Here is a 24,646-nt window from a genome sequence, read left to right as displayed (position 1 = left end):
TGCCACCTCTTCAAACAAAAAAGTATTATTGAACTGCAATACTGTCCACATGTGACTAGACTGATAAGTCAGAGAATGTTATGAGCTACATTAATATTATATATTCCAAGTTCCAAGAAATCATTACTAAAATAAACTTATTCTAGAAATAGAAAAACATGTAAAAATACCTATGATTACATGGCATTGTTATCATGCCATGTAATAATAATAATAATAATAATAATAATAAGCTGGTGTGTCCAGTTTCCTCTGGGCAATGGTTTACTATTTGGAACAATTTTCCCTTTGGAAACTGAATTTCAGAACATGCCTGCTTAGTGGTCACCGGTCACATTCCCAAGTGCATATGGCCGGGTACATTGTAAATGGCAGGAGGATGTTTGACCACATAACTCTGAAACGAAGCCTCCATTTACAACTGCAATATATTTCTGGAAAGCTATGGACCTTTAGTGGATTCAGATATATGATGTGCCCTGTTCAGACAACAGCATCACAGAAATATGTCACTTATAAAAATCATCCTTCTGCTATTAAAATTTGGATAATAATAATAATAATAATAAAATATGAATCTACCTTTACAAAATGTACACTTTAGTTTTAAAATAAGAGCAATTGTCAAATAGGGATGTCAGTGATATATTGTATAGTACAGTAATTACAATGGGTGTTTTGGTGGTACAGGATTGAATCAAATTATTTATGATGAAACTGATATGTAAAACCAGTGCTAGTGGATGCCAATCATAACAGTGTGTACAATCAGAAACAGCACCCCGTAAATACAGTAAATCTAAGGATAACCTGTACAAACAATAAACTTATTTTAATATTTTTTTCTCCAAATTTATCAATAAAAAACTTGAATCTGTGAAAACATGCTGATACTCTATGGATATAGTATGTTTCTGTAACTTTGAAGTGTAAAGTAGTGTATTGATCTATGGAGGTTATTCAGATATGATCGCAAATGTGCAATTTTGCAGAGCCCTGTTATGAGATAGTTGCCACACAGAGAGGGTGAATGCAAATGACAAATGAAAATTTCGTAAAACAGTGGCCGGCTGCAAATCCATATTTAAAGGTGCCCATACACTAGTAAGATTTATCTTCAGATCTGGCTGGTTGGAACAAAAACATGGTTATGGATGAGTGACAGTTTGTCAGTTTTCCAGCATTTCCAAGCAAATGGTCAACTGTCATTTGCTCTCATCAATAACCATGTTTTTGTTCCAACCAGCCAGATCCGAAGATAAATCTGCGTGTGTATGGCCACCTTAACTCACTCACAATTAAATGATTTTCCCAGGCAATGCAAATGACTGACCCTTCCACAACTCTGCGGCCGAATCAGGCTGATCCAGGCCAGAGCTGTCACACACCTTCCCTAAAAAAAATGCCTGTGCACGCCTGCGTTTTTCCAGATATTCCCAAAAAAGTCCAGTTACCACCCCAAAATGCCAAATTCCTGTCAGTCAAGTTGCGACAGGATTGCTATTAGAGCGGTCACTGATTTTTTTTCGCTCTTTGACCTCGCACATTTATATTATGACATTATGTTATGTTCAGACATGTGATAATTGATTGCCATGCCAATGCGCACAGCAGCGATCTGGTCTGAACCAGGCCCTGTCATTGGTTAGGGAGATCTGCTACCTGTCTGTGACTGGTGTTTCTGTATTTCCTCCTTATGGCTCCAGCTGTGAGCAGCTTTATCTTGACGATCTGTCTGTACCCCAAATTTGCCTCCGAATCCTTGTGAATAATCTATAGAGCCAGAAATGAGAAGGTGAAACAAAAAACAATTGGTAGGAATGTATAATTAAATGATAGCATTCCTGTCTGCCAATTGCACAGGGTGTGTCAACAGTGACCACATGGATATTCATCCTGACTGCCCTGATGATATATTGACTTGATTAACTCCATCCCTGGAGTTCTAGTGGTCTTTTGGCTTATCCCAGCAGCAGTCATGTGAATATCAGTCCTGGCAGAGGCATATGACGCGCTGTGTTCTGGTGAGCATCTCTCCCCTTATACCTAACCTAAGTCCCTAACCATACCCCTAGTGCAGGGCTGGGCAACACCGGCCCTCCAGATGTTAGTGAACTACACATCCCAGGATGCTTTGCATTAGTTTTGCTATGTGGCCATGCTGAAACTGATGCAAGGCATACTGGGATATGTAATTCATCAACATCTGGAGGGCCGGTGTTGCCCAGCCCTGCCCTAGTGCCTAACCCTAACCTGAACCTTTGTCCACATCCTAACCCTTTCTCTCCTGATGGTGCCTAACCATACCTATCTTCATTCTTAGAATGTCAACATTTCACATGGCAACATTTCAGTTGTTGGCATTGTGAACCTTTTGAAAGTTTGAAGCATGTTGACATTCTGAATGTTGACTGGGTCACTAGTATTGACTAAGCCAAAATGTTGTACAACTCACCATATACTATAAAGAAATGCTGTGGCTTCTGTGAGGTAAGAGAAGGCAGCACTCCTGAGAGAGAAACGAGAGATGGAGAAAGAATAGGGGGAGAGAGGTGGGAGAGGGATGACAGAGAGAGATAGATGGACTTGGGGACAGAAAGGAAATGGGTGTGGATTATTAGAGAGACTGTCTAGATATACAATCAATAGGTCAACCAATATTAGTCCAGAGTCAAAAGGTTGACACAGGCAAAAGGTCGACATGAATTGGTACTGATGTCGACCTAAAGTTTGTGTAACCCCTGCTTCGCTCACCATGCTTCAGCCTGGTACCTCGCTTCACTCGGCACACTACCATTCTCAATTGCAAAAAACTCATGTTGAACTTTTCATGTGTCAACCTGTTTCATGTTGACCATAGCTTGTGTCGATCCTTTTGTCAATGTTGACATATTGCATGTCAATATCGATCTAGTGCATGTCAACATTTTGTCTGCGTCGACCCATTCCTTGTAAACCTTTTGGTATCCACCAATTGACTGTCTATCTAGACACTGTAGATCTATCAACCGGAACCAAGAGGAAACAGGAGGACAAGGAGAGAAAAGAAAGAGAAAGAATATAGAATACAGGGAGGTGTAGAAAGAAATGGGGGTCAGAGAAAGAATACAGGGAGGTGGGAGAGAGAAAGGATGGTGGAGGAAATGAAAACCTTGTGCGATATCATAAACCCAGTCAAGGATGGGTCAAAGATATTGACTTTATAATGATTAAAACTTATTGTACTCAGTATGGATGGTACAACTTACCCTGCTGTGATGAGTGTTGCTCTACTTGAGCCTTATATTCAAATCCCACTGCAGACTGAAAAACACAGCAACACAAACAGAGACATGTTGTTAGAGGCTGATTCCTTATAAGTAACAAGGAAAAGCCAAGTGACACACTGTACTTTTAAATTCTACTTTTTATCAAAGTAACAGTAGAGGCTGATTCTGCGTCATATGCAAAGTGGCTGTAGTTGCGGACAGGTGCGGGAGTAAAATTTACTACCATCTGCTAATGCAATTTTCCATTCTACTGATTCGGGGGGTGCCTGCAGACCACTGACATTAAGCTGGCCACCACATTCTTCATCATTAGGATGAACCCTATGCTATATAATATAGATACATCAGAAATTGGCTTCAATTCAGGGTTGCCCCCCCCCCCCCCCCCCCCCCACCTGGAATATGGCCGGTTTCTAAGGGACCCCGCCCCATTTCCCCATGTCCTAGAAATGGAAATATTAGCCCCAAATTCCTTTTAGAGGTCCTGGTCTTAAATATTTGTTTCTAGGAAGTTAGTCCTAGACTGTAACATAATGGGGGTTATTCTGATTCACTCAGAAAGGCACATCGACGAAACCATATGCACTGCAGGTGGGGCTGATGTAACATGTGCAGAGAGAATTAGATTTGGGTGGGGTTTGTACTTCACACTAATATCTATATTGCAGCGTAAAAATAAAGCAACCAGTATTTACCCTGCACAGAAACAATACAACACTCAAATCTAACTCTCTGCACATGTTACATCAGCGCCACCTGCAGTGCATATGGTTCTGGCCATTAGAGAGTGATTGTGCCTTTCCGATTGAATCAGAATAACCCCCAATAGAATAACCCCCATGGCTGTCGTTTAACAAGGACCCTCCCTCATCAGAAGATGTAGTGCGAGTGAGGGGGTAATTAACGATGCACAGGAGCGCACATTGTTAATGATATTCAGTGTACACACCAGGCGATATAGTAAAAGATATTGATCAGAAGGGTCCTTCTGAACTAGATGGCCTAGTATGTATGGGGCTTTATTACATAGGACCTGATTAATGTGAGTAGATAATTCATGGTTTTGGACAGGAAGAAATGTCGCTGTGTGGTGCAACTCTAGAAGATTTATTAAAATATAACCTTTATTCGTATTTGGTTAAAAGTATAGCGAAATAAAAAGACACAAAACATAGAAGACATACATATTTAAAAAAAAAGGATATAAGTTATCCTTACAACGTGGGGCCCCACACTCCTCATTGACAATTTACACTTTAATTGGAGTACATACACTGTCTAGAGGGTATATTAAGTATTAGTTATAAATATGTGGCGGATAGTAAACTAATAGATCCCAGCTGAGTTCAAACTGGATCACCCCAATTATTAGGGAAAGAGCGGTGCAACTCCAACCAAGTTATCAAGGTAGGTATAACACCCTTCAGTTAAGGTATACAGCGTATTAGCAGCGTGAGAATACAATTCAAATAGCCGGTGCTTGTATATGGGGGCACCGGCAGCCGCTCAGTATGCGGTGCTGACACGCTGACTATGCGTATCAATAGCAGCACTGATCCCGCAGTCCCTGGAGTACGGCGTGCTCAATTGTGACACTCCGTCTCACAATCTGCAGGACTGGGTAACAGATCTGATACGCTAAAGTAGGTAGGAGTGCGCCCTCAGCCAACGGGCTGTACGTTCACAAGACCGCTCGGTACCACAATTTTAAACTAGACAGATCAAAATTTTTGTACATTTCAATGGGGATGGGGGAGTGGGGGAAGCCCACGAAGTGTATGGTCAGCGTACGCTTCGCTAATGAGCTTCGTCAGGACCAACCTGTCAGGATCTACTTGTGAGTAGATAACCTCCACCCTGACAGAATGAAAACATGCTTTGTGTAAATTTGCGAGTAAATTTGCGAGTAAATTTGCAATGGATCGCTAACAGGCATCCAATCAGAAATCCATACATCATTGACGGACCATCAAAAGGTTTTTGCAGTCTGTGCAAATGTGAGTAGTTCTGACCAGTGGCGGCTTCAGAGATGTGGCTGCAGCATAGTCCATAGGGTAGACACACCATCTGCCAGTGTGAATGCTGCCAAACATCATCCGCTATTTGAATTTTGAACTATGCTGCAGCCCCACCTCAAGAGCTGCCACTGACTATGACCCTTACACTAATCTGCAGCTGAGACAGACTGAACCAGCACTGATGTCACAGACCCTCCTTTAAAACACTTGGGCATGCCTGATTTTTTTCGGACACATCCGAGAAATAGCAGGTGTTTATCCCCAAATGCCGGCTTCCTGTCAGTCAAGCTCAGTCCGCTTTGTACTTACAAGCCATATGCATTTTATTTTGCCAAATACATCTGCATATTCTCTAATTAGCGATCAATTCTGAATCAGGCCCATAGTACTCATATATTCCAGGCTTGCAACCGTCCCGGAAATGGCTGGGAGGCTCCCAAAAATCGGGTCCGCCTCCAGGCCCCCTGGGAAGTTGGGCAAGTCTCCCATTTGCTGGCCAGAGACCTCGCAGCCCCCCTTCCCCACTGATTCAATAACTGCAAATCGGTGGTCCTCAGAGAGGGGGCGTGGTTAGAATGATGCAGTTGCAGAATTCTGTCCCCTCTCTGTGGCCCGCGACTCACGGAGAATATTCACCTATACTGAATTTTACATGATAAACAGTTAGATGCCTCCAGAAATGTTTTATTTCTAATGTGTTGCCTTAAACTTTAGTTGCTAAATGTATGGACAAATTACCAAAATGACAGTCACTTTTTGAAGTAATACTACAATATGTAGTATAATATTTACATTGCATATCTCCTATGTGAAGTTTACTTTACTTATCTTTTAATATTCCTATGTGACATTTACTTTATTGATTGATACCTTTTTTTCTTATTTACTAATAATTCAGTACCCCACAGCTGTCCTCTCTATCACTGACTAATAACATTACTCATCCGCCCGCCCTAACTGTCAATAATTCAGGACTGTGATCACCTTGTCCACACGTTCTGTCTGAACCCCGTATCGTCCTCCAAATCCTTTGGAATAGTCTGTGTGGAGAAAGAAAGAATTACAGGTGTAAGTAATTCTTGTCTTAAACTTATTTAGTTTCTTTCTGGGTGATTTGGCATTCTTTCATTTGCGCAGTGCAAAGTAAACTGCACAATAGCTACAGACCTACAGCCTACAAATAGATGACAATTACCAACAATATATTGGGTATAGATTATTGGTCAACAGGCAGTTGGTTGACATGGTCTAGGTCGACATTGGCAAAATGTCGACATGGAAATTGTCAACACAGAAGGTCAATACTTTTAACCCCTTACCGCCGCAGCCTGTTTTTGCCTTCCTGACAGAGCCCTTTTTTTCAAATCTGACATGTATCACTTAAGTGGGGATAACTTTTTTTTGTTTTTACTTATCCCAGTGATTTTGAGATTGTTTTCTCGTGACACATTGTACTTCAAGTTAGTGGTAAATTTTGATCGATACAGTCTTTTTTTTTTTGTGAAAAATACCAAAATGTTGTAAAAAAATTGAACATTTTGCAATTTGCAAAATGTTAAATTTTGTGCTTGTGAGACAAATAATCATACCACTCAAAATAGTTAATAACTAACATAGACCATATGTATACTTTATGTTTTAATCATTATTTCAACCTCCTTTTATTTTTTTTGGACACTAGGGGGCAGCAAAGTCAAATTTATACACATAACTCATAAAACGCTGCAATTGGCTGTTCACATTTGAACAGCCAATCGCAACGATCGCCGATGGGGGGGGGGCATCGCTGCCCCCCCTGGGCAATGAGGGATGATGTCTGCTGTCAGGGACAGCAGACATCGTCCCTCTGTCACCGCGTCTATAGACGCGGTGACAGTTTAATGGCATGACGTACATTTATGCCATGTGTCGGGAAGTACATCCCGACCATGACGTAAATGTACGTCAAATGTCGGGAAGGGGTTAATACTGTTTATGTCCACAGTTGTTGACATGGAGATGCATAAGCATGCTCGGTCAGTTGCCTAGGAATCAGCTTAAACCATTTCACACTGTTTAGCCCATCCTCTTACTTCTGTAAAACTAGCCAAATAAAGTTTTGAAGTGGCTTCATAGTGTTAAATGGATTATGTTGCTTCCCGGATGGAGCTGCAAGGTGCCTGATGCACTCAGCACTGGAGATCCTCTGGGTATTGATCCAGCACATATATTACATACATGATAACATATACTGTATATGTGCTTACCAATCCCCCCTGCACTTCATGGTCGGTGCTGCAGCCACCACTGGTAGACACACTGTACACGTCCTTTACTCACCTTGCTGAGAGGAATGTTGCTGTATCTGAGCCTTATAATCAAACCCAACTGCAGACTAAAAAGAAACATCAGACGTCTCATATACAAATAATATTAACAGTATTAGTAATAATTACTAAAGCAATATTAGTAATAATAATAATAGTTGTCTAAACAAACTGACGTGCGGCTTTACACATAGACGTTTAGCAATTGTCGCTGACACAGTTTGTATCTTTGGGCTAGATGTACTGTAATAGGGTGTGATTTCTAAAAAAGGGTCACTTTTAATGCTATACTTGCACATGTAACAAGCTGCGAGAACATGCCAACTCGAATTTAACTCACATTTCCACTACTCGCAGGGTACAATCATGCACTCAGATGTTTCCCTGTTTAAAATATACAACTTGCAAAGTGTAATAGAATTAGAGTTGTAAAATTGCTCAGAAAGAACTCATTTTAAAAATACATAGACTTGCTTCCGATAGGTGAGTTTGACAGAAGCATGCACAGATCAGCGAGATCCTGCACATTTCTGACTGTAGATGTTCTGAAAGAGTTAAAAGACAGAAAATGTCACACACACACCCACTCCCCCGCCCACACACCCATGCACACACACATGCACAAGCATAACCAGCCCCAGCCATACTTGCCTACTTTTAAAAACTAGTTTCAGAGAGATTATAGTTGGTAGTAGAATTTTGTACAGCGCCCCATTGAGGGGGCGTGTCATGCTCCACCCAAAGGGCGTGTCTAGTTCCATGTATGGAGAGATTGTGAACGTGGTACCTAGAAGCGTGGGTGTGTACTGCTACATCTGAAAGGCACGTCATAAAATGACATGTAGATGAGCCCCAAAGCAGTTAGTAAGAGCTACTATACTTACTAAAGTGCTGGTAAATGGTGCTGGGGATTCAATGTAAATGTATCCATCTCATTCCTTTTTTCCCCCAAAATGTAACAGAGTAATGTGGGCTAGGTGAAATGAGGGAGATTGCTAGACTAATGACGGAGAGAGGGAGATTGCTGCTATTTCAGGGAGTCTCCTGCAGAATGCAGGAGGGTAGGCAACTATGGCCCCAGCTCTTTTTAGCCAGTCCTGGGGCCAGATGCACACTAAGCATCAAAAGTGATAAATTGAAGAGTGATAAACAACCAGTCAATCATCTCGTACTTGTCATGTCCCAGACTGTGTTTGAAAAATGTCAGGTAGGAGCTGATTGGCTGGCTGTTTTTCACTCTCCATTTTATCACTTTGAAGTTTAGTGCATCTGGCCCATGGTTCATAAAATATTTATTTTACAGGGGAGCTATGTGATCCAGCAGACCCTTAATTCCCCGCATGCTGGTACTTTAGTTTCTCTAAGTACATGGCATGCGAGGGCAGCAAGGCAGGTGGGGGACAGGTCGGCCGCAACGGGGGGCTGCAGGGACCCCCTTCCCGCTGGTGGGTGGCATGCAGTGGAGTCTGGCAGTGGAGGATCAGGTCGGTAGTGCTGGTGGGCAGGGGGTCCCTGCAGCATATGTAAGATCAGCGGCGGGGTCCCAGTGGCGAATGGGAACTACTAGTTGCCATCCGCTGCAGAGACCCCGCCACTGACTTCACATATGCTGCAGGGACCCCTGCCTGCCAGCGCTATCCGACACTATGCTGCCAGACCCCGCTGCATGCCACCCACCAGCAGGCAGGGGGTCCCTGCAACTATTATCAGGGAGGAGAAAGAGGGATGGCGAGGAGACAGGCACAGAAGCTGTGTTGGTCCCGCTCATGCATATGTAATGAGCAGGACCAAGCGCAGTGAAAATCTAATGAGCGGGTCCCCGCCCCTTTGCTGACATCATGAAAAAAATATATATTTATGTGCTGCATGTTTTTTTAATAAAAATAGCAAGATCCTTCAAATAATAACAAAAAATGATTTTTGGACACCAAAAAAATGAATAGAAAACATTTATTTTAAAAGAACACATTACAGTTCACCAAAAAAAGATGTCCAATGCAAAATGGAGAAATTAAGCGAAAATCATGCTGAAAGCAGTTCTCCATCCTAGCATTGAATACACTCTCGGCGAATTAGAATCAAAACCCCATTGAGATACACCTAGGGTGACCAACCGTCCCGGTTTGCCCGGGACAGTCCTGAGTTTCACCTCATAAATCCCGCGTCCCGGGCAAACCCATCCCGGGACGCGGAAAGTCCCGTTTTAAGCCCCGTTTTATCAAAATAAAATTGTTGGTGTTACTTAGTGACGTGACGCCCGGGGGCCGGGCAGCTCACTGCTCAGCCTCTATCCGGCCGCCGCACAGCATTAGACTTGGAGTGTGGGAGGGGATTGGAAGCTGTTACACCGGCGCCGCCTCCCCATTATTGGTTAGTTCGGCCGCCGCGTGACCGCGTCCCCTACCACTCTCCCAGTAATGCTGTGCAGCCAGCCAGTGCCAACCAGGGAGAGTGCGGCCGTTACTGACCTGCTGCTGCTGCGTGACTGAAGGCGCCGGGCGGTGACCCGGCGACGGCTGCTGGAGCGAGGCTGGAGCCTGAGACTGTCTGTCAGTCAGTCTGCTCTGCCGCGCGACGGTATCTGTCTGCTCTGCTGAATGTGCCCGTGGCTCCCTGTCCCTGCCTGTGTGCGGCCGGGTGAGTCACTCTGACTCTGTGAGAGTCAGTCAAGAATGATAAATCTTTAAAAGTTCTGTAACTGTTCTATATTCTTTCTCATCCCTCCCATTCCCGGCCAGGCCTACCCCCTATTATACTGACTAAGGGCTAATAGGCTATGCTGAAAGTTTTTGCACTGGTCTGGAGTCTGACCCTTAGTATAGGGCAAGGCCTGGGATTGGGAATGGAAATCCCATTATATAATATATAATGCTGCCCCCTAACCCCCGTCTTTCCTGGGGGTGGGGGGGGAGGGGAGGGTTGTCGAGCCCGTGACCCCCTGTCCCGGGTTGGCCCTTTGGAAAGTTGGTCACCCTAGATACACCAGCGACTTGCATGAGTATGAAACGGAGAACTGGTCTGCGAACAGTGAACATTGAATACAGCAAATAACATTTTCGGAGAAAAAAAATCAGTTGATCAGCTGAAAAACAGCCCAGTTCACAAAAAAAAAAAAAAAAGCGGTGAATCAAGAGCATTGAATACTGGCCTTAGTCTACAAATAGGACAGGGCAGGTAAAAGTAAGCAGTTATAGCTCCATACATTTACTCAGAACCATGAAACCATTAAACTGTTTAAAAAAGGCATCAAATAAATATTTTTTTGATGTGAGTGCTTTTAAGATACAACTTGTATCTTAAAAGATCTCACATCAAAAAAATATTTATTTGATGCCTTTTCTAAACAGTTTAATGGTTTCATGGTTCTGAGTAAATGTATGGAGCTATAACTGCAAGTAAAACATCTGTTCCATATAATAAACTGTACTGTATGTGTTTTATATTCTATCTATACCAGTGATGGCTAACATTGACACTCCAGCTGTTGTTGAACTACACATCCCAGCATGCTCTGCTACAGTTTTGCTATTTGGCCATGCTAAAAATTATGTAGGGCTTGCTGGGATGTGTAGTTCAACAACAGCTGGAGTGTCAAGGTTAGCCATCACTGATAAGTGCCTTGGTGATTGATGCATCAAAAATTGAAACAAATTGAGAAATGGACCAATGGAGAAGTTTACTATTGCAACCAATCAGCTTTGACCTAGCATTTATAAAGTACATTCTATAAAATGATTGGTAGAAGGTGTTGTTAGGTTTGCAAAGCATCTTTTTCTCTATTATTTACCAAGGTAATTCTACATTACTGTATAAGACTTGATTTAGACCTGCCCATGGTACAAAATACATAAAGACAGTTTTGAATAATACGCTTAGTAATAACCAATTTAGCTTTGAGCATACACTATCACTTGTGTTGTCTCTGTGGCATTTTTTTTGCCAGGACTGCTAAATAGTCTTAGTCTGGCAATAATAATAATAATGCCATATTTTCTCTTCTGAAGCCCTTTTTTTGGACTTATCTGTATTGTAGTCATCCCACTGCAACTCACCTTATCACACCTCTCCTTCTGCACTCCATATTTGCCCCCGAATCCTTTAGCTGCATCTGTCTGTGAAGAATGCTTTTCCACCTCTGACCTGTAGTCATGCCCCAGAGCACTCTGACAAATAAATAAATGAGAAGGAGCATTGAACAATTAGTGAGGAATTCAATAAATCCCTGTACATTTTACTTAAATAAAAATGTCCATTATCATATTTTGTTTTTGCCCACTTTGTTTTTATCAGGCAATTCTATTGCATCCCATTTTTCTTGTTGCAAACTGTCCCCACTATTGTGCAAAAACACACAGGACCTGGGTTAAGTCCCAAGATCCATGTGTTTTTGTAATCGTGGCCACAAACAAATGGCACTTATCGTGATTTTTTTTCTCTTACCTCCAGGCATGTGAAACAAAGTTCTCAATAGTGCTGGATATTGCGGGTAATTGAATTACCCCATTACTCTGCAATATATGTACATCCATAAACCAAACAGATTATTCTACATTAATCAGCTGTTTCCTATGGGTCTATTTACTAAGCCTAGGACGGAGATAAAGTACCAACCAACCAGTTCCTAGCAGTAATTTTTCATCACAGCCTGTAGGAGCAGTTTGGCTGGTACTTTATCTCTCTGTGTCCAAAACTTAGAAAATAGAGCCCTATATGTCTTTGGTTGAGATAAATCACCTGCTCCCAGACTGTGTAACTCATTATAACATTATAACCTTTGAAATAGTTGGGGTGGGGCTCAAAAGAGTGGGATTTCAAATAATGTTTGGAGAGAGCAATAAGTGGATTCTGTTCAGTAGTGAAAGTCAGCATGGCTACACATACTGTAGCATATCCATTGACTTTTCAAAGACATGGACATTGTGGGATTAATCATAATTCTTGCCCTTGACTACAGTGTATATATCATGTCATTTTCCATGGTTCAATCTGTCAGATATATATAAAGTCTGTAAGTCAGCAGAATGAAATATGAAGACACTTTGTTAAGTGCTCTATCTACCTTTTCCCTTGATGATCTCTGATCCCTTACGTTCTATTAATCCACTGTTATTTTTGAAGCTTCCTATATAGTAGAGTTTTTTTCCTATGGGCTACTAGGCTGTACAAATTTGACTTCCTATGGCAAGTACTACTACAAACAGCCTCAGGGGAGATGAGTTCTCCCTCTGGGACTGACAGTCCCGGCTGTAATAAGCAGAAAATGTGTTTCCAGTAGAAAACCACTCCCTGACTTATTGTCTTCCCTACCCAGCTTGTATGGGCTGCAGCCAATGCAGTCCATAGTTGCGGCAGCCCCACTCCTACACGCAAAATCAAACTGGTTTTGCAGTGTAAATGATTGCTACTTTAAAAAAACTGGAGATTTCTTACCAAATCTCTCACTTTCTGAATCTCTCATCCTATTAAATTTCCCCCAGTATGTTGTTTAAAAATTACATGCGATATGTATGCATTGCGGAAGGTGAGTCATGATTTTTCTGGGGGAGTGTGTAAATTTTCACTCGTGATCCATCCATTGTATGGTAAAACCATTGGTGCAATCGCACATAGCCTAGCAGGGCATAACCTTACAGAGACCTGTGCGTACACATTGTATCAATTACGGAAGAGGACAAATTTGTACACGCGTTACTCATATTTATTATATATACTGTACAGTATATTAACTTACCTTATCCATCCTGTCTTTCTCTGTTCCAAATTGTCCGCCATAACCGTAAGATGCTTTCGGACTATCTTGTAACTCTTTCTTCTTTAGTTGCTCATGCTCTTTAGACACACTGCTTCTCAACTTATTTATACTTGTGAAGAGAAGCAACAATAAGTGAAGAACATTTTACATTGACATTTATATATACGACTATATATTTGATGTATATTTTGTATAATGTTATTTAACCCATTAATATATTTAATCATTTGTTTTTGAATGTCCATTCCTGAGATAATAGTTTGATGTACAGTTAAATGTTTAATATTCTACAAACACTTAGAGGTATATTTAATAAAGATTGATTTTAAATCGATGGAGAGCCATCTAAATCTATGTATTTCGAGGGCTAACACACAGATCTACTGTTTTTTTTGTTTTTTTTTGTGTGTGCAGGGGAGCACCCAGCGTTTTTATGGGGACGGTTATTGCATTGGGATTAAGATGCATTTTGGCAACAAAAAAAAAAGCATTAGCAGAGCTGCACGAGACCTGGCTGCTTACTTACATCAGGCATCTTGTGTGGCATGGAGTATTGAGGCTAGGGACCTTATTCTGGTTTGTATGCAGCTAGTCTGCGGTCACACGGGGACCGACGTTTCTTTAGTGTGCATTTCTGTACATGTGCATACGCAGGGTGCGTGCACCCACAGCGAACATCATGTTCATTGGGTGCACGCAGCCAACATAGCGGGCAGGGGGCGTTAGAGGGGGGATGGGGTGCCGGCCAGCCTCATTACCATCCCAGCATGCATGCATATGTAATTGACTTGAAAGTCACTTTTATATGCGTGCACCTTCCACATCTTTCGATGGTCATGACCATCAAAAGATGTGGGTGTTCCCCGCAGCATGCAAATGTTTATCAACCATTTGCAGCCTGTGCATGGGCACACGCTGCGAGGGGGGTCGGGTGGGGTTTGGTGGACTCGCAAGGCTCCGAATTCACAGCCTTGCGAATCAACCAGAATAACCCCCTAGACTTATGAGGACACATCTGTATGATCTGGTTAATTTGTGAGTGTTGAGAATTTAAAAAAACGGTACTTGTTTCCTAGTACGGCACCAGCGATTTTTATCTTAAGCATCGGGACCAAAAAAATCGCGTCCATCGCATCGCATGCAACCAAATCGCGTGTGATGCGATCAACGCGATGTTTACATTGGAATAAATGTAAAATGGTGGCAAGCGCAGCGAGCCACCAAGCCTGAAGCGTGGCGAGCGCAGCGTGCCCCGCGAGGGGATGCGCATTACTTCACAGGTATTACGCGTCCCCTCGCCATGCTTCGGGTTTGGTGGCTCGCTACATTCGCCACACTATATAAAGTCAACTCCATGCCGACGTGGATAGTGGGGTATGAAAAGGTCGGAGGACGCGTACCACCGCCCCTCGCGGGTTCACTGCGCTCGCCACGCTTCTGGTTGGCGTCAATAGTGCGGTGGCGTTAACAATGGGGGCATACAATGAAAAATGGGGTCTGGGGGCCATTTAACATTGTACCCTATGTAAAATTGCATTGATTGTGTCCATCGCATCGCATGCCATTATAATAGCATGCGATGGACGCGATCAACGCGATTTTCTCTTTGCCGGCAATAAAGGCTGGTAATTGACAGAAAATCGCGTCCATCACGTTGATCGCATACCTTAAGTACCTTAACTTAAGGTATGCAATTAACCCCGACGGGCGCCGTGCTAGGAAACAAGTACCAAAAAACCTTCTTTAACAGAACAATGTGTACATACAGGTATATGACTCACTCTATGTGCTGTGGACGGCCAGATCCTTGAATGGTTTTTGCCCCCCATCGCTGTTCCTCTTCTGAGATGTCATTCTAAGAGAGAGACACATTATAATCAAAAAAATAAAAATGCTTGTGGCAACTACAGATTATATATATATATATATATATATATATATATATATATATATATATATATATATATATAGCATTATATCTACCTTGTTGTATTCAGGTATAATGGCCAAATGATAAGAGAAACTTTGTCAGGAGCCAATTTGTGATGACTAGATGACCTGGACAGAGCATCTCCAAAATACCTTGTGGGTGTTACCGGTATGCAGTGCTTATTATCTACCAAAAGTTGTCCAAGGAAGACCAACAGGTAAACTGATGACCGGATCATTGCTCAATGATGCACTTCGGAAATAAAGGCTAGTCCCAACGGCTAACTAGAAATCTTGCCCCACCCTGCCCAAAAAGTTTCTGGTGCCCCTCCCACCCCCCAAATCCCAATACATTAAGTATATTTTTGATTACCTGCATGCTCGTTGCCAGGGATTACATGTTCATTGCCAGGGGTTGCAAGCTCACAGCATGCCAGCACTCCTGGAATCCACATTTCCAGATAGTGCTGTAGTCGCTGCGCTCCCCTGACAGATGGTAGAGGTGAAGTATGACCTCTAGCATTTGTCTCCAACAAGGTGATGCCCATTTTTACAATGATGTTTTGGCAGATTCCAAGCAGACAACCAGACTCCATTGAATCTGCCGTGATCCTGCACCCCCATGCCGCAGGCTCCCCTGCCACTGCTATGGCTGCAGTGCCTTGCTAAGCCACTGGCTAGTCCATTGGGGCCGATCCCACAGAATAACTACTGCAGCACAATATGCTAAAAAGTTTTTGCTGGCTATGATAGAAAAATATGTAGGCGTTGATAGAGGATTTACGCACAGTATGGAAAAAGAGGTATTTATACTATATATATATATATATTAGGGCGGAGTGAAAAAACTGAAATTGAGAAATTCAAAATCGGCTAGTGTGGAAAAGTTGTGACTTGACTTGAATAAGAAACGTGCAAAAGCATTTTGATCTGAGTCAACATCTTCTGTTCTGGCAAGAGGCCTGAAGTTTCACATTTTTGGTGAAAATTACGAAAACTATGAAGATGCTCCGATCTAGTTAAAATTATGTCAGGATGTCTTAGAGTGGTTCATTAATATACTTTAGCATAGTAAAAGAGAGTACGAGCTTGTCCTAGTGCAAAGTGACTGACTGGCGGGAGAAAAAATCCCTAATAATTGACCCATTTTCATGGTCACAATTGTGAATATTGTGTGTTTTCTCCTGAACGTGTTTATAATAGAAGCACAAATACTCTAAATGGAATTTCGGTGACACTGTGTGAAATATAACACTGCATAATAGCCCTTAATCAGACCTGATCGCAGTACAAATTTGTTCTCAAAATGGGCAAAACAAATGCTGCATTGCAGGTGGGGCAGATGTAACTTGCTGAGAGAGTTAAATTTGGGTGGGGTGTGTTGAAACTGAAATCTAAATTACAGTGTAAAAATAATGCAGCCGGTATTTACCTTGCACAGAAACAAAATAACTCACACAAATCTAAAGGTGGCCATACATCTACAGATCGATTGTCAGATCTGGCTAGTTGGAACAAACAGCTGGTAATATCTGAATGACAGTTTTTCAGCATTTCAAAGCAAATGGTCAACTGTCATTTGCTCTCATCTTTTACCAGGATTTTGTTCCAACCAGACAGATCGGACAATAAATCTGTAGATGTATGGCCACCTTAAATCTCTCTGCACATGTTACATCTGCCCCACCTGCAGTCCAGCATTTTTTTGCCCATTTTGAGAACAAATTTGTACTGCGATCAGGTCTGATTAAGGGCCATTATGCAGTGTTATATTTCACACAGTGTCACTGAAATACATGAAATTGGATTTATGCTGCTCTCTTTGCAGTGCATATACAAAGATAGACAATCCTGTGTATATAAATAAGAAATAACTGTTGCAGTCTGTTATTGAAAAACAGTAACTGTTACAATAAGTATTACAAGTAACAGTGTAAACTGTCTAATGTATCATTTTACATATCACTTCTGTTTATTGACAGAAAAACAGTGTTGCATCCCCTATACTGGGAACATGATTGGGCTGCATTACAGCATATAATTATGCCAAAGATAAACCAATATATTAACTGTTAAATACGTTGAAGTGTATTATGATGTAATAAATTGTAAGCTTGCAGCAGGGCCCTCTAACCCCCAAGTCTGTATGTCATTACCCAGTTTGTTTTATCACTGTCTACTATGGTAAAGCGCAACGGAATCTGCTGAACTATATAAGAAACTGTAAATAAATAAATAAACAAATACATCTAATGTTTAGGGGAAAAAAAAACAAGAACATCGATTCAAAAAATAACAGGTTAATCATTCTATGAGTGGTGTCCAGCAGTACATATATGCCAATCACTGTGTTCATTTCTAGGCAGCAGGGCCGTCTTAACAGCAGTGTGGGCACCTGGGCAAAGCAATGCACTGGGGCCCTTACCCATTCTCCCCTCCTAGGGGTGGGGGGTGGTATCAGCAGCAGCTTTGATGTCCCACGGGTGGCAGGGGGTGCTCTATCTTCCATTCAACATGTAGGACCTGGAGCAGTAACTTCTGCTAATTACTCCTTTACTGCACAGGTGGTGGGAGGGTGAACACTAACGTGTGGAAGGGGGCACTGAGCTGTATGAAGGGTCCCTTGTAAATGACTTCCAGTTAGGTAGGGGGTGTTTTATACACAGGGGACGGTTGGATAATGGAGTGGGCTTAATATTCGTCATTTTCCGGTGGAAGGGCAGCTTGTTTGACTGCAGATATCGCCATTATCTGGAAATAGATTTCTTAGCCTAGTATAAAAACCTAGAGTCCCAACTTTCAGGAGGTGCTGGGAACTTGGGTATCAGAGATCAGGAGCCAGAGCAATCCATTGACAAAAATATAAAACTGTACACCAGACGTTTAGAGCTGGAGCAGGGACCGGCTGCTTGAAGGCTGATATCTCTGGTTCTGGGCATGAAAGAGACAAGTCGCTAGTGTCAGAGAGAACCTGAGAAATATGACTGGAAATTGTAATTAACAGGTCGGATGTGGACTGCTGCTTTGAAGTTGGATATCTGCAGTTCCCCAGGGCCGATTTTCAAAATTCTGGTATCCCTGGAAAAAGGGGATCCTCAGCTATCAACATAGAGCCCTTATACGCCTGGGGCCCCTGGGCAAGTGCCCATTAAGCCCATACAAAAAGACGGCCCTGCTAGGCAGGATTGATCAGCAATACTTATTACAGCATAATGCACTTTAATGTATTTAACTGTTAATATATTGGCATATCTTTGGCATAATTATATGCTGTAATGCAGCTGCAGGTGGGGCAGATGTAACATGTGCAGAGGGAGTTAATGTGGCCATACATCTACAGATTTATTGTCCGATCTGTCTGTTTGGAACAAAATACTGGTAATGGATGAGAGCACTTTGCTTTGAAATGCTGGAAAACTGCCAAAAACTGTCATTCAGATATTACCAGGTATTTGTTCCAACCAGCCAGATCTGACAATCGATCTGTAGATGTATGGCCACCTTTAGATTTGTGTTGAGTTATTTTGTTTCTGTGCAGGGTAAATACCTGCTGCATTATTTTTACACTGCAATTTAGATTTCAGTTTCAACACACCCCACCCAAATTTAACTCTCTCAGCACGTTGCATCTGCCCCACCTGCAATGCAGCATTTGTTTTGCCCATTTTGAGAACAAATTTGTACTGCGATCAGGTCTGATTAAGGGCTATTATGCAGTGTTATATTTCACACAGTGTCAATGAAATTCCATTTAGAGTATTTGTGCTTCTATTATAAACACGTTCAGGAGAAAACACACAATATTCACAATTGTGACAAATGAAAATGGGTCAATTATTAGGGATTTTTTCTCCTGCCAGTCAGTCACTTTGCACTAGGACAAGCTCGTACTGTTTTTTACTATGCTAAAGTATATTAATGAACCACTCTAAGACATCCTGACATAATTATAACTAGATTGGAGCATCTTCATAGGTTTCGTCATTTTCACCTAAAAAGTGAAACTTTAGGCCTCTTGCCAGAACAGAAGATGTTGACTCAGATCAAAATGCTTTTGCACGTTTCTTATTCAGGTCAAGTCACAACTTTCCCACACTAGCCGATTTTGAATTTCTCAATTTCAGTTTTTTCACTCCGCCCTAATATATATATATATATATATATATATATATATATATATATATATATATATATATATATATATATATATATATATATATATATATATATATATATATATATATATACACATAATCAGGGCTATTTTTGTGCAGGCTCCAGCAGGAACTGTGACCCTTATTCTAGTTCACTCTTTCTGACAAAATATTTCTTAGATGGACAAAACCATGTGCACTGCAGGTGTGGCAGGTATAAAACCCCACCCAAATCTAATTATCTCTGCACAAGTAACACCTGCCTCACCCGCAGTGCACATGGTTTTGTCCATCTGAGGAATATTTTGTCAGAAAGAGTGAACTAGAATAAGGGCCACAGTTCCTGCTGGAGCCTGCACAAAAATAGCCCTGCACATAATAACAATACTGAGATATATCAAGGTCTCATACATTCAATATAGCACTTAGTCTTGGTGCTCCCCAGCATCAGCTAATGCAGCAAATACAGTATGCACCGGGAGAGTGCACAGAGAAAGAGCAGATTCCTTTGTGAAAGCACTGTTAATTTTCATAGCATAGTGAGAAAACAATTCAAAATGTAAAATTCTAGATATTGCAGCAAACATATTTAACCTTCATAACGAAATACATTAACACAATCCAAATAGGGTCAATATTCCTGTTGTGAACTTCAAATAGACAGGTTTGTTTAATCAGGGTGATAATATAAAATGGCACATATATAATTAGGGATGTGTGAGTTTGGATTGGGGAATCCGGACACCCCCAATCAGAACTCGCGCTCCAAACTCATTTGGGAATTCCCTCTCAGACTCGCCATCAGATCTTGCAAGATCTGGACCTGTCCAGTCCAGTGATAGTGCTGTCTTGTCCAGTAACTCCAGTAGTGCAGTATAGTCCAGTCCAGGGATAGTGGTGTCTGCTGCACTAGTCCAATCCAGTGAAAGTGCTGTATAGTCCAGTCCAGCGCCATTGATACTGCTGTATAGTCCAGTCCCGTGCCATTGATACTGCTGTATAGTCTAGTCCAGTGCCATTGATACTGCTGTATAGTCCAGTCCAGTGCCATTGATAATTTGATACTGCTGTATAGTCCAGTCCAGTGCCATTGATACTGCTGTATAGTCCAGTGCCATTAATACTGCTGTATAGTCCAGTCCATTGAAAGTGCTGTATAGTCCAGTCCAGTGATACTGTGTGTATAGTCCAGTCCAGTGAAAAAGCTGTATATTCCAGTCCAGTGATACTGTGGGTATAGTCCAGTCCAGTGATATTGCTGCATAAGTCCAGTCCAGTGGCACTGCCATTCAAGGCCATTGGTACGGCTGAAGAACTCCAGTAATACTGCCATTAAAGTCCAGTGATACTGCTACATAAGTCCAGTCCAGTGATATTGCTGCATAAGTCCAGTCCAGTGGTACTGACGTTAAAGTCCATGGGTACTGCTGCATAAGTATAATAATACTGCCGTTAAGTCCAGTCCAGCTTTTTGGCCTAAAAAAAACCTATGGCCCTTATTCTGATCGGTGCGGCCGGATCCGAATATGTGGCCAGGACCGTGCGTGCGAAACCCCGCCTTCCATACGGATCGCCAACTTCGTCCGTACGCGGTAAGAAGCTGGGCGAACGGACCGCACGTGTATTTTTCACGGAATACGCCTCCTCCATCTCAGGGAACCTCCCCCATCATTCGATGGTCGCAGACCATCGAATGCAGGACCGAGTGGTCCACCAGCTCCCGCAACCTCAGACCACACGGACATTTTTCCGTGCAAAAGCAGGGATCTGGGCGGGCAGCTGACATCCGGCGATGTCATATGTCCGCCCCCTACACGTGCGTCACGGCCGCATTACCATACGTACGCCCAGCGTTTGCATGGGAACGCCCATGAAACGCGGGGCGTATGCATATGGTAATGAGCCCAAATAGCCCTTCACGCCCCTCTCCACCCCCTGTTCGTAGTGTTCACATTTCATGCGGGATTTGGCCGTACGCCCCGCTCGCACATGCGCAGAGACGCCTCTGCACATGCGCAGACACAAAACATCGGCGGCACGAACGCACGCGGATATTACCGCACCAACCAGAATAAGGGCCATTGTGAGGTATTCAGGATAGACTGGAAATGAGTGGAAATGCTGCGATTTTAGCGATTTTTATGTTAAAAAAAATACAGATCCAAAACGATGAAATATGAAACGTGAAACACTGAAGGGTGGTGTTTTGAAACAGATCCAGATCCAAAACACTGCTGAAGATACAGACCCAAAACACATTTCACAAAACACTAAAAGTGGCCGGTGCACATCTGTATCACCCCAGAAAGACATACTGGGACTGTTTTTTGGAAGCAATGTATAGGAATGTGTATGTATATCTGTTGTTTTGTTATGAAAAACAACCATGTGCTTTATTTATTCTGTTGCCTCATTTCAGGGACACTCTGGGAACTGCGGTGGTTAACTTCTTCTCTCATGTGTCCACATGTATAGCATGCACTTCCTAGTGCACTGATTGGCACAGGAAGCTGGCTACACATGCACAGGATGAGGTGAGGAGTCTTTGGAAAGTGAAAGTTAAGAGAGGACTGAGTAGGAATGGCCATCACTGCCATTGCCATACCATTACATTGATGGCATTTCATCATCATGTTCTTGTCTTGACTAGTGGCAGCAGCTTCAGCACTTGGAGGAAGTGGTTCTTGTACTATTGGAGCCTCCATATTTTGGTTCTTCATTATCTTTCTGGAGTACAGCCACACACCAGCAGAGACACAGAAAAATGTAAAAGGATTATTATTTACGTCAGTAACCCTTATTGTAAAAAAAATAATAATTATATTTTGCAGCACTGATTATTTTGCAGCACCGGTGTGCACACAGGTGAGGTGAGACTTGTAGTACCCTCTCCCAGCTAACAGTCACAAAGCAGCAGACACAGAAAAATTGAAAAGGATGTTAAGGAATTTATTTAAGTCAGTAACCCTTATTGTCCAAAAAAATTAGATTGATTATTTTGCAGCACCGGTGTGCACACAGGTGAGGTGAAACTTGTAGTACCCTCTCCCAGCTAACAGTCACAAAGCAGCAGACACAGAAAAATTGAAAAGGATTATTAAGAAGTCAGTAACCCCTTTATTATTGTAAAATAAAAATGATATTTAGCAATTTGCACCAAGGTGTGGCCTGCACAGGTGAGGTAAGACTTGTAGTACCCTCTCCTGGCTTACACACACACAGCAGCAGACACAGACAAAATGTAAAGGATTATTAATAAGTCAGTATTATTTATTAACCCCTTTTCTAAAATTAAAATGATATTTTGCAATTTATTTTGCACTGATGTGTGGCCTGCAGAGACTTGTAGTACCCTGTTCCAGCTTAGTCACACAGCAGCAGACACAGAAAAATGTAAAAGGATTTTTATTAAGGAATTTGGTGGTAGGGACTGGGAGTGGGACTGGACACTGGAGGACAGGTAAATCAATTTATATGAGGTTGTTATGTTCACTGTAGGAAAACAGGAAACCGGAAGGGCAACCCAAGGAGGAGATAGAGGGCAGCCGAGAGCAAGGGATTCCACTGGGATATTCTGGAGAACTGGAGTTGGACACTGATGGAGGATCTTCTTGACATCTTCTGGGTTGTCACCCAGTTAAACCCACAGAGCACACCAGCGAGCCTTCTTGCCTATAACAGCCTTGTTCCCTTAAGGCTGGACGCCTCTACCGGTACTAGTATGCTGCCAGGACTTATGTCGACGGGTGGCAGTGTAGGTTTAACCCAGGAGGATTGGTGCAACCTACCGGTGGGAGGAGCAGGGAGAGGACTACACTGGGGGCCTTATTCTGATCGGAGCGGCCAAACGTGCGTACGTTCACAATTACCGCACGCTAGCCGTACGCGGCCGTTAGGGTTAGGTCCACCCACAAATCAGCCGCTTACGTACGGGCAGAAATACCGTAGAAGGGGAGTGGTGTACAAATGAGCGTACGGCAACGTACGCGGCCGGCCCAGCCCTTACACTCCGACAACTGGCGTACGACTGAGCGTACGGCGCCGTCTACGGCCGTCTTTCCTCCGTCTCCCCACCGCCTTCTTGCGGCGATCTGAGCGTACGCCAGCTTGCACGGACGGGTCCCTATTGTTTTCAATGGAAAACTCAGCTTATGTCACCGCTCGTGAGAGTGAGCGTACGTCCGTGCACGCTGGCATACCCTTCACATATATGGACCTGCAAATCTTGCCTCTCAACTACTAATCTGACAATTGATTAATTAATCTATTTGTTATTCACTTATTGTTTTCTATTAACTCAATTGTCTACCTTAATAAAGACCTAATAAAACTACATTTTAAACCACATTACATGTATATTTGTTATGTTCTAATGTGGCATTTTAATCACTATCTATGTGTCCCCATATTGCTGTTACTTTTAAATCAAGTTATGTTGGTGTTTCTGTATATGTACTAAATTATGTCCATAATTAGTTTGTCCAAAATGTGTAACATGTATACCTACCCTGATGTTATGTGTGATGTTTTAATCGAAAAACATTAAACATTCATGCATTTTCACTATGTGTTATTTTACTCAAAAACACACACATTTACACATCAATCATTACCCCTCACCTCAAATTACTAATATAACTTACATTACACATCTGTATGTACCTACCCTTACAAGCCCTCTAACATATTTATTATTAAAAACACAGGCAATTTATAATACAATATAAACTTTTATTTATTACAAACATAATAAGGGGGGGGGGGGGGGATAAAAAAAAATTAAATGCGGGCCTCCAGTAGGCCAAAAAGAAGTTGAAAATAAAAAAGGGTCAGGAAGATCTCCCGAATAAGGGCTGCCACCTCCTCCTGCTGCTGTTCAGTGTCTGTAGTGAAGGGATAAAAAAAAAAATTAATATATAACATAAACAAATGTTTGTTGTATTTGTACATAATAAAAAGTTGTGAGTTATGTGTGAAGGGCACATACATTTTTAAACTACATTGAAGATGGGTCTGCTGTAAACACAGTACTAAAAAAAAATATGTTAACACACACATACTGTACATAGTAAATAACATTAATTCAATTACTCCTTCATCAATGAATGTATGCTGTATCCCAATTGGTACTTTGTTTTTGGGGGACTGTCCTCTAACCTCACAATTAGCCTGTGCTATTTAAGGGTTATGACATTGTTGTGGCTTAAGCACTCCTTAC

The 24,646-nt window shown here is 42.1% G+C and overlaps 1 protein-coding gene across 1 annotated transcript in view; it reads right to left on the bottom strand.

Annotated features, from left to right (window-relative positions):
* Nucleotides 1-24,646, bottom strand: part of LOC146074741 (hematopoietic lineage cell-specific protein-like) — a 67,508-nt gene that overhangs the window by 27,033 nt on the left and 15,829 nt on the right. The window contains exons 3-9 of the mRNA XM_083183184.1: nucleotides 15,127-15,200; nucleotides 13,325-13,454; nucleotides 11,646-11,756; nucleotides 7,607-7,661; nucleotides 6,272-6,327; nucleotides 3,249-3,303; nucleotides 1,663-1,773 (exon numbers count right to left, since the gene is read on the bottom strand). Of these exons, the coding sequence (XP_083039310.1) occupies nucleotides 1,663-1,773; nucleotides 3,249-3,303; nucleotides 6,272-6,327; nucleotides 7,607-7,661; nucleotides 11,646-11,756; nucleotides 13,325-13,454; nucleotides 15,127-15,200 (592 nt within the window). The remainder of the gene's footprint in view (nucleotides 1-1,662; nucleotides 1,774-3,248; nucleotides 3,304-6,271; nucleotides 6,328-7,606; nucleotides 7,662-11,645; nucleotides 11,757-13,324; nucleotides 13,455-15,126; nucleotides 15,201-24,646) is intronic.

The sequence above is a fragment of the Crinia signifera genome, chromosome 4 (genome assembly GCF_055691185.1).
Source record: "Crinia signifera chromosome 4, ASM5569118v1, whole genome shotgun sequence".
Taxonomy (NCBI): domain Eukaryota; kingdom Metazoa; phylum Chordata; class Amphibia; order Anura; family Myobatrachidae; genus Crinia; species Crinia signifera.
Note: the sequence above shows the minus strand (reverse complement) of the source record. Positions and strands in the feature narration are given on the sequence as shown.